The following is an 11,811-nucleotide window of genomic DNA, read 5'->3' as shown; positions in this document are numbered from 1 at the left end:
TTAAACAAAGTTATACATGATACTAATCAAATACTGCCGATAATAAATGATAGCAAATTTGCAAAAAGAAAGAAGTAAACCAAAACACTTAGCTAAGTGAAGTATTTATGAATGGTGAAACTTTAAGGCCATTAAGGCTTTCAGAGAAATCCTGTTTTTTTTTTGTTGTTTTTTGTGTAATAAAATTATATCTGTTGAACTCTTCAACTGCTTACTTAAGTTTTGTAGTAATACTCTGTATTACTGTAGTAACACATTTCATTGTTAAGTTTTGGTTGGAAACAAAATGGTTAGACTCTTGAAACGCCCAACAAAAGTGATCCAAACAGGAGTTTTCTTCTCTGTGGTGTCTGGGAAGATCCAGCCAAGCAAGCTCCTCCATTGGTTAGGACTTTAATAGTGAATAGTGGAAATAAAGGCCTAATAGGTCTGATTATCGACAAAATGCGGAAATGAAATCAACCAGTGGAATCAACCAGTCGTGTTTTGATTTACAGTGGGTGGAACCGATTTTGTGAGGGAAAAAATGCCACTCTATGCCCAAGTTTAATTAAGAACAACCAAAAAAGTTAATGTGAATCGCTGTTAGCTTAGTGCTAATGTACCACTAAAATACCACAAGTGTACTAGCAGAAATGAGCATTCTTTTAGAGGTTTTTCACATTTATGGCCTAACTGTAACATTCACAGTTCACCACTTATGTGTCACTTAAGTGTCACCTTGTCAATACTATGCTTACACACACACACACATATATATATATATATATATATATATATATATATATATATAAATATATATATTATGTATATATTATACTGGTGTTATACTGTGTGTACAGTATTTATTGCCAAAAATAAACTAACATATCATTTAAAGCAACAGAATTGTTTATAAAAAGGCACATTGTGAATATTCCGTAATAAAAGTATGACACTCAACAAACACCTTAATATCAATATTAAATATAGACACATATATGCCAGCACAAAAGAAAAAGAAAGTACTTACATAAGATTTAAAATCATAACATTGACAGTCACAGATTCATTTGTCCTGTGTCCATAGCTTTCAGGGGTTCATTTGAATTCTTCGTTGTGTCTCTACCCTAATCTTAAGACCAAGAAACTCATATCCCCTGCCAAACCTGAGGAAAACATCACAATTTCTATCAGCTGCTTATATAATCTCTGCTTTGACCATTTATAACAGAAGGTATAGCTGTCCGATCAGCTTGCCCTGGCTACTGGCCTTAGAGCTCTGGGTGGCTGCCACGAAGTTTGAGGTTTTGGTCTCTCTCTCTCTCTCTCTCTCTCTCTCTCTCTCTCACACACACACACACACTTCAACAGTATCATGATTGAAAGGTTATAATGCAAAATGCAGGAAATGCTCTTGTGTATTGTACAACCCTCCATCCCCTAAGATTTCATAAGGGTCTTAGTTTAATGCGACTCCCTCGGCTTTATGGATCAGAGGCTGGTTTCTGACAGTATTAGTGTTTACACTGACCCCAGCTCTTTTTGCATTATGAGTTGCCATATTTTTGTGTTTCGATGTAAGCAGACTTTCTTCTGGTTCCTCAGCGTCACCCTGAAAACATTAAACAAAGGCAAATTTTTAGCTTAATCTGAACCACAGCAGTAATGCAATGCACAAAGCTCCAGTTTTTCAGGGCCATTTTTGAACAATTGGTGGCCCTTACTTAGGGGGTGCTACTTAAATCAACCATATTATTTTCTTTGCAGTTACTAAAAAGTATCAACATTTAATTCGTTATGATCAGACAAAAATGTAAGCACAATGCAATAAAACTGTGTACTATAACATTTCTTGTGGTGTCCCATAAGGTTCAATTTTATGTCTCCTGTTCTTCTCTTGATATGTTATTTCTAGGTAATTTCATGAAAAAAGATGCATTTTTTTAGCTGTGCTCAAAATATATCAAATTAAAAATATTGAAATTTTATCTACAGTACTGTGTGAAAGTTTTAGGCATCTAAGCAAACTTTTAAAAAATTTACGTCAGCAGTGAGTTTATCACAACATGCATTAGAATAAAGTCATATTCATAATTCAAATAAACATAAAAACAATAAAAAGTAACAAGAATTTCTTAGGTCCATATTTTTCCTTGACATCTTCACAGCCTCCACAGAGACTTGTTAATATCATCAATTACATCATGAGCACAATTTAATGAAGCACTGATTGGTCAAACCAGGAGTTGCTTTTTAACTACATATAATACTACATATAAAAATAGTAAAACAAACACACTAACATCCATAAAATCATTATTAATTAATATTCTATACATTTAGTTTATTCAAATATTAACACTTTTCTCAGCAAATAAACACAAACTACACAAATAAATAGATTTTGAAAATGTATCTTTGGTGCCTAAGACTTTCGCACAGTACTGTATGTGATATGTTTCAGTTTATTTTTAGTTACACTCTGAATGTATTTATGCTCTCATACTCTCATACATACTAACTGAACTTTATCATCTGTCTATAACCCAATTTCTACCAATTGCTATCTCTCTGAAAATTGCTCTGTAAGTAAAATGTCGTCTTGTTCTTCTTACCTTTAGCATTTATTAAATAACTATATAAAGGAGAACCTAGATAAAGTTTATATATAAGTGACATGTGCATGACTGAAGTCATCAGTAATGTCCTGTAGTACCACATGTAGCATAAAATGTTCCTGGATTTATATTTGGACAGACTTACACAATCTCAGTGTTGCGACAGTACGCACTAGGACGATGAACTTTCCAGTCCTTGATGGTCGAGGGCTTGACTTTATGGGCAGTCATACAGAGGCAACGCTGTCGACTGTCCAGTCGGAATGCTGCAGCATAGAGAGAGATCATTACTAAACAGACAAGAACATTGCCTTGAAGTGATGTGACAGATTTGCCATCAGACATTATTCTGCATTTGTGCCGGTCATAGACTTAATAGAAGAATAGAAGATATAAGTACCAAAACTTAGAACCACTTTCGGTTCCCTGAAAAAGGCTTCAGTGGATGTGTGAAGAACATTTTGAAAGTTTAAGGAAACTCTATATTATATACAGTACTGTGCGAAAGTCTTAGGCACCCAAGACACATTTTCAAAATCTTTTTATTTGTGTAGTATGTGTTTATTTGCTGATATATAATATATATAATAAATAGTGATTTTATGGATGTTTGTTTAAGGAAAAATATGGACCCAAGAAATTCTTGTTACTTTGATTGTTTTCACGTTTTTTTTTTTTTTTGAATGTGACTTTATTCTAGTGTATATTGTGATAAACTCACTGCTGAGGTAAATTGTTTTTAAAAATTGCTTAGATGCCTAAAACTTTTGCACAGTACTGTAAATATAATATTTTTTATGCCAGTTAAAGATTTTCAAAGAACCACACATCCATGGAAGCTTTTAAAGGTTATAGAGAACCTTTACGTTATGTAGAAGTCTTTTTGAAAGGTTCTTCTCGGTTGTACATCTAATTTTTAAAAGGGTTCCAATGTAGGGTTCCTCGGGGAAGCAAAAGTGGTTCTTCATTGGACTCGCACCAAGAACGGTTTTGCCATTGTTTCCTTGAAGAATGTGAATTAGAAAAGTTTTTATCCATTTCCAGTGTCTTATTAATTACTCATTATACTGAGTAAAACTGGAATGAGTGGATAACAAATGGATTGAACTTTGAATGGTGGCTACATGCCAAATGATACAGAGCTGCTGATGAGACAAAACTCATTTTCAATTCTCATTAGCCAAAACTGAACTAGTACAGTATATCAGCAAAATATCATTTACTATGTAAGCATATGTCAGAATTATCAGCCTCTATACTTGGCCTGCCTCAGTCAGAACTAATAAACAATCCCCACATACCTGTGCAAACAGTTGCACACACCAGAGACACGAGGAGCAGAAGGAGGATGGGTCGGCTCATGGTTGAGTCTTCAGCTGCTTGACCGCTCTCTAGCAGAGGATGTGATGGACTGGCTAAAACAGAAACTAAAGGAATGAATTTATAGAGCTCTTTTGGGGATGCCCACACAGGGGTTTTTCCAATGCCTCATTGCATCAGCAGTCATGCTTTTCCATTACCCTCTTGGGTGACTGCTGATGCAATGATGTAATGATATAGAAAGTGATGATGAGTACGTTTGGAATTCCATCACATTTTCACTAGAATGACAACACACATAAAAATGTATACCCTTATCCTAAGACCTCATACATTGAGATGGTTGTTGATGATATGTGAGTCAGTTAAAACTGCATTTCCTGGCCATATGTGGCTAACAGAGAGCTAGTTTTGCTAACCATGGGAGCCGTGTGGTGTTTGTGCACATTATGTCTGCACAGTGATGCACAGTCTAGGCTTTAAGGCTAAAGTTTCTTCGTTGTGCTGCTTGTAAAGACAGTTTAGTTTTTTAGATAAATTGCATACCTGAGGGGGAGCAGGCTTGGGCCCCTAGGCATGTGTCTATAAAAAAACTGAGTACAAATGACTAAATTCAGAATTTCTCATACTAAACCTCACTGAGTCCAGTTGATTAGACCAGAAAAGCATTTTGTGATGTTTTCTATCATTCTTATATTGCTTTTTCCCTCACTTTTAGTTTCTCATTCTTTGTTGCAGATCTGTACACTGTGAAAGCACATCATTCAACACAGTAACTGTGTGGTACAGCCTTCTTAATAACTACAGCTTAGATTTGAGACTGTACATGACAGTGTACATGAGATTTACTGTACCTTACTTTTAGTTACTGCATTCTAACTAAAAGAGACTATTTTAATAGTCATTGAAGAAAAATAAGAGTGATCAAAAAGATTTTAACACACTCAATTCTTTTCTATTAGGAGTCCAGTAGATCAAATAGCCAGCCTTTATACAAATCTAGGCCCATGTTTAAATCAGCTACTGCTGGGTAAGTGGAGATATCACAGAATCACTACAAAAGAGCCTTCTATTCTGATTTTTCCTTTTGTAAAGGTGGCGAGCCGGACACCCTTTAAATCTCCAACTTCCGTTTCTGATCTCACCTATGAAGAACAGAGCTATTGCCAACATTAAGCATTCCTTTGCTTAGCTATGTTAGCCCAGTAGCTGCAGTGCAAAACAAAAGACCAGATTTCACATACCAAACATGGCTTAATTGATCAAATACACTTCTTACAGAATGTTTCTTCAAGGGTTCTTTAGTAGGCAAAAATACTAGATACAACCATGATCACTCAAACATTCATTTGAATGCATAAATAGTTCTTTGCATGGTCATTTGGTTCTTCTCTGTGATGAACACATTCTTAAAAAAGTTCTTCAAGGGTTCTTTAGTTAGTGTCCATTTGCCAAGAGGAAAAATTGGTCAATTGTTTTAGCTATGAATGAATATACAAGACATTCCACTGAACAATGGTTTTTATCTGTAATAGTTTTTATCTGTAACAATGGTAATGCATCAAAATATTCCAAAGTGATCTTAAGAAACAGTGAATGATCTGTAGCACAGGATGATGTCACTCAGAAGTGGAAAGGGCAGTCTTACGCAAGAACCGGACCAAAGAAAGCAATTTGCATCCTGAAATAAATCCTCTCCGTCGAAGACGACGCTGTTAGCTTCCCCTCCTTCTTTTAGAAAACCTGCTAAACCTGCTCCAGGCTTTAGAAAGCTTAAAACAGTTCAAGGGTTTGCCTGCATTGCATCACTCTGAGTAGCCGCTGGGCTAAATTAATCATTTACATCTATCCAGCAGTAGTCAGACTAGCCCCTTTTGGCGTTACTCAACAATATTGTTGAAAGCTGTTTATTTGTAATGAATGCTATTTTATTAATTGCTTAGAAATAACAGTTAAAATGAATATTAAATCTAAATAAATAGTAACTTTTCTTTTTGCCAGTCTGTTTTCTGTCTAGTTAATATTTACAATATTTACACTATTGTAAGGAACTTAAAGGCTGGAAAGAAGCAAAAGGTTTGTACTTACATTACTATAAATCAGAGGTTCTCATCTACACCCAGAGAGTCAACACGTTTGCTCCAATCCAACTCACAACACATAAGTACGCAGGAAAAATGTTGGGTTGGGAACCAGGACATTTTGGCCTAAACAAACATGTAATATGCCATATTATTTTCATACTATGTAATATTCTTTAGCGCAGTATTCTTGGCTTCGGTTTGACACCATTTATGATTTTCTGCTCTTGATTTCATCCATTAAAGTTCTTTTATGTATTGCGCAAAGTATGTCATATGACCACTGAGAATCCCCCACTGTAATGAAAAAAATAATAATCATGGGTGTAAGAATAATAAATACAGATACAGATTTTTAGCTTACAGCTTTTAATGTTCGATATCTGGACTCCTTCAGCATTAGCCATTTAACATGAAAAAAACAGCCCACCTCTGTTTATCTGCTTCAAAGCACTTATAGCCTTTAAGATGACATCATCTGAAGGGGGGTTTCCTAGTCTCTAAACAAGAACATCAGACGAAACATTGGAAATAATGGAAAAGTCATGTTGTGTGAAGCTACAGAGTCTAGTGTACCGAAGTACATACTTTATTTTCACAGTCACAGTTCCTCCAGTCACCCACAAAACATTTATAGAGTCCTGCTTCTTGACTGTCATTCCAGTTTATTCAACAAAGTTGAATTATAGTTGGATTATACTATTCAGGTATTAATATTTAGATTAATTCATTAACTGCTAATATACTAGCTTTGTATTTAAAGGAACGGGGAACTGAAGTGTGAACTTTTAAGTTGAAAGGTGCAATATGTAAGACTTTTAGCTCACAACATTCCAAAATGAACTACTCAACAGAATGTAAGAAAAAAAATGTTGACGTCATATTGTGTTGCCGATATATATATATATATATATATATATATATATATATATATATATATATATATATATATATATATCCTCAAGCTTGCATGCTAACTAGCTAGCCATGACCCATAGTGTCTCATTGAACCATGAAGCAATTGTGGTAGTGTGTCACTGTTACGTGTCTGGACTGGAAAAGGGGGCTCTTCTGGCCGGTGTCAGTATGTCTCCTCCCTCGTTTGCTCCCTATCTCCACTACAGGTTGGCTGCGGTGTCAGTCGTGATTAGAGGACGCGTACCACACAGCGGCCAATTGCCAAGCAGAGTTCTGGCTCTGGAGGAGGGACTTGGACTTTAAAGGAAGACCGGCAAAGCTCGTGAGGAGGCTGGCGTTACCCCTGTGCTTCAAGCTGTTTTCACATGTTCCTAGTTGCTGTAGCGGACACACAAACTGGGTGTTACTTTCGTTGGTGCTGTTTTGTGTGTGTCTGCGTTAGTCAAGTGGCCCAATTTAGGATAGCTGAAGTTTAAGTGCCTCGCACTGTTAGTCCTGCTGGCTTTCCTGCATTACAGCTCTCTCTCTCTCTCTCTCTCTCTCTCTCTCTCTCTCTCTCTCTCTCTCTTTCTCTCACGCTGCTGTGTTTTCTTGGGGTTCTGGACAGGGTAGATGGGCATGCTCATGCATATCACATCACGTAGCAGCCCAATGTATAGACACATTACGTAAGGGGTGTATTTGTGTTATGCGATGGGGAACACTAGTGTAGTTAGTTCTTCTTCTTCTTGTGCTGCTAGGTGAGGAATCAAATCAAAGGGCTAGGGTAGTTTTTGTTTGTTTGTTTTGATTATTTCTTTCATTTAAACCGTATGTTACTGGCCCCCTTTTCCCCTAGGCTTACCCGTGGGGTCGTAACAGTCACTGTAACGTCAAGTCTGCCATCAATCCAACATGAGAGTATGAAGAAGTAACACTGTCCTGATACTGTATTACAATCTCTTGTCAATCATGTTGAAGGTGTCGCTCCAGTTAGATTTAGGACAGGTAGTCAATGAATGGAATGTTAAATGTGATGAAGGCTGAAACTATTGGCAAGCGACAATTATCACCACCACCTCCTGCTCTTGGCAAGAAACTACATTCAGCAGCAAGGAAAATAAGCAATATAAATAGAAGTAAAACAAGATTTGACATTGGCATTGCTTTCCACTGTTGGTGAAGATGGAGAACTGACAACATTTCTTCTAGACTGGTAAGGAGTGAAGATGGAGGCGGGCTGTGCATATTCTTTGTTTCTTACAATAGGGAGGGACACCACAACATTCTGGTGATACACTATATTGCCAAAAGCATTCGCTTGTCTGCCTTCACACGCGTATGAACTTGAGGGACATCCCATTCTTAATCTATAGGGTTTAATATGATGTCGGCCCACCCTTTTCAGCTATAACAGCTTCAACTCTTCTGGGAAGGCTTTCCACAAGGGTTAGGAGTGTGTTTATGGGAATTTTTGACCGTTCTTCGAGAAGAGCATTTGTGAGGTCAGACCCAAAGGTGTTCTGTTGGGTTGAGGTCAGGACTCTGTGCAGGCCAGTCAAGTTCTTCCACACCAAACTCACTCATCCATGTCTTTATGAACCCTGCTTTGTGCACTGGTGCGCAGTCATGTTGCAACAGGAAGGGGCCATCCCCAAACTGTTCCCACAAAGTTGGGAGCATGAATTTGTCCATAATCTCTTGGTCTGCTAAAGCATTGAGTTCCTTTAACTGGAACTAAGGGGCCGAGCCCAACTCCTGAAAAGCAAACCCACAGCATAATCCCCCCTCCACCAAACTTTACACTTGGCACAGTGCAGTTAGAAAAGAACCGTTCTCCTGGCAACTGCCAAACCCAGACTCGTCCATCGGATTGCCAGACGGAGATGCGTGATTCGTCACTCCAGAGAACACATCTCCACTGCTCTAGAGTCCAGTGGCGGCGCTTTGCATTGCACTTGATGATGTAAGGCTTGTATGTAGCTGTTCAGCCATGGAAACCCACTCCATGAAGCTCTCTACACTGTTCTTGAGCTGATCTAAAGGCCACATGAAGTTTGGAGGTCTGTAGTGATTGACTCTGCAGAAAGTTGGTGACCTCTGCGCACTATGCGCCTCAGAATCCGCTGACCCCACTCTGTCATTTTATATGGCCTACCTCTTTGTGGCTGGGTTGCTGTCGTTCCCAATCACTTCCACTTTGTTAAAATACCACTGACTGGACTTGTTGCAGTTGTCCTATCATGGTACCATGCTGGAATTCACTGAGCTCCTGAGAGTGAGCCATTCTTTTACAAATGTTTGTAGAAGCAGTCTGCAGGCCTAGGTGCTTGGTTTTATACAACTGTGGCCGTGGAAGTGATTGGAACACCTGAATTCAGTGATTTGGATGGGTGTGTGAATACTGTTGGCAATGTATGTTGCCTCCTATTGTTTGGAGTAGGTATATATTGTTTTTCCATGTGAATTTACATGTCTAAATCGTAAGGCAAATTATTCAGTAACTGCATAAAATAAATGTTTTTTTTTTCTTCGTAAAAACTCCCCTCAAATTAACAGGAAATGTGTTTTTTGATCATAACCATAAAGTTTACAATTTACTGCTGAAAGCCAAAAATCTTAGATGCTCTTTGTATTTTTTTATAAAGATTTTTTTTTACAGAGTATATCAGTGAAAGACACCATCTGAGATCCAGTTTATAGCAAACATTTGTGAAAAAGTGGTAAACTTTCAGTAGAAAAAAAAATTGAGTTCAGCTTCTTTTATTATAAAGTTTTAAAACTTGGTTGCCCATCTGTTTGACTGGAAAGAAGAGCCCACTTTTTGAATGTAGCCTATGATATATGAAAGTTATGAAGAATATGACGAAGTGCGTTTTGGAACTGATGGTTGCAAAGTGGTTAAAGAGTTAAATGTGGTTGCAGGTGGACCTTTTTCCTCATTGCTGATCACACAGGTTCTCCAGTCACCCAAGAAACATCTACTGAGTCTTATTTCTTGATTGTTATTCCAGTTCATTCAACAAAGTTTGGCCAAAGTGGAGCCAAATTCTAAAAGAACATAGCGTTTGTAGGTGAAAAGACGTCGCTATGCTAATTAAGGTCAGCAGCTTGTAAAATCATGGCTTCTGTTGTATTCTGTTAAAGAATACAACAGAATGTACAATTAGATGTTTGTGATTATATGGCAGAAAAAAATAACATCTAGTGTGACAAACATTTAGAGGTCACACAAAACTGAGTATTTTGATATTTCATCACAGGATCACTTTCTGTTCCAATATATTATGTAAATAAGTCTTGGGGTTAGTGCTGATTGTACCAGTGCAGCACATCTTCAGCTTTATCTCCACGGAATGGAGATGTAGATAAATGTATGTGGCTTCATACTTTCACTTTTAATTGAGTAAGATTTTGACACAGAACTGTTAAAACTGTTGTAATGCATTGATAATGCATTATAAAGATGGCTGTAAATATTTACAAAAAATAATTCCACTTTATAGCTAATTTTATTATGCATTATGAATTGTTAACATAGTGCATTATAAGTAACCTTAATAACACTATATTGTCAGTGCCAAAGACGTCAGTCAGCAAAGTGAGACAAATAATGTTCGGACATGGCATTTCCAATATTTTATTTCTCATCTCATCAGCCCCAAACAAGTTGTCCAAAACAGTTATTACTAAAATGTGGTTGCCTTAATCACCACTCTCACTTAACATTACATCACAACAAACCAAGTAACCATCAGGACCCTCCCCTGAAACCCCCTCTGACATTACACTGATGTGGAGCGAAGGCATGGAAAGTGAGAGGCAGGTTAATAGAGTGCTAACATTGTCATTTGTAAGTAGCCTTTGTTCGTCCAATTATGGCTTGGAATTTTTTAGGGAAAAGCAGGGGTGGATCTGAATATCTGCTGCAGAGTTTTATTTGGCAAACAGTAAGAAAATTCAAAGTAGCCACACGCCTACTTGTTCAGTCACCATTCAAAGCAGGCTTTGTTGTGAGCATCTGGGAGTCAGTGAAGATGATGGCAGATAGGGTTGGGGGAATATGAATTCTTAGATGCATCGCGATGCGGACGTGAACAATTCTGAATTGATTCACAAATGTCAGAAATTATTCTTCTTCTTTCGGCTGCTCCCTTTAGGGGTCGCCACAGCGGATCATCTGCCTCCATCTTGCCCTATCCATTGCCTCCTCTACTTTCACACCAACCATCTCCATGTCCACCTTCATTACATCCATAAACCTTCTCTGAGGTCTACCTCTTCTCCTTCTACCCGGCAGCTCCATCTCTAACATTCTTTGCCCAATATATCCACTATTCCTCCTCAACACATGTCCAAACCATCTCAACCTGGCCTCTCTGGCTTTATCTCCAAACTGCTCCACCTTCACTGTCCCTCTGATCTGCTCATTTCTAATCTTGTCCATCCTTGTCACTCCCAACGGAAATCTCAGCATCTTCATCTCCGCCACCTCCAGCTCAGCCTCCTGTATTTTAGACAGAGCCACAGTCTCCAAACCATACATCATAGCAGGACGCACTACTGTCTTGTAAACCTTCCCTTTCACTCTTGCTGCTATCCTTCTGTCACACATCAGCCCTGACACCCGTCTGCACCCACTCCATCCTGCCTGCACCCTCTTCTTCACCTCTTTTCTACACTGTCCATTGCTCTGGATGGTTGACCCAAGATATTTGAAGTCATCCACCTTTACAACCTCTACTCCTTGCATCTTCAAATTTAGTCCAATTTCCACCGGCACCCTGCTGGTCAACAGCACCGGAGGCGGTCGTTGTTAACCCGGGCCTCGACCGATCTGGTATGGCATCATATTTGTGATCCGCATGATAGTTTTGGCTCAAGTTTTACGCCAGATGCCCTTCCTGACGCAA

The 11,811-nt window shown here is 38.2% G+C and overlaps 1 protein-coding gene across 1 annotated transcript; it reads right to left on the bottom strand.

The window, feature by feature from the left end:
• Positions 1 to 878: 878 nt before the first annotated feature.
• LOC108431758 (platelet basic protein) lies at positions 879 to 4,002 on the bottom strand. The gene is made up of 3 exons (XM_017705111.2): positions 3,902 to 4,002; positions 2,746 to 2,866; positions 879 to 1,594 (listed from the first exon to the last, which is right to left on the bottom strand). Exons 1-3 carry the CDS (start codon positions 3,960 to 3,962, stop codon positions 1,504 to 1,506), a joined length of 273 nt encoding a protein of 90 aa, XP_017560600.1. The 5' UTR covers positions 3,963 to 4,002; the 3' UTR covers positions 879 to 1,503.
• Between the last annotated feature and the right edge of the window lie 7,809 nt (positions 4,003 to 11,811).

This window comes from Pygocentrus nattereri, chromosome 20, assembly GCF_015220715.1.
Source record: "Pygocentrus nattereri isolate fPygNat1 chromosome 20, fPygNat1.pri, whole genome shotgun sequence".
NCBI lineage: Eukaryota > Metazoa > Chordata > Actinopteri > Characiformes > Serrasalmidae > Pygocentrus > Pygocentrus nattereri.
Note: the sequence above shows the minus strand (reverse complement) of the source record. Positions and strands in the feature narration are given on the sequence as shown.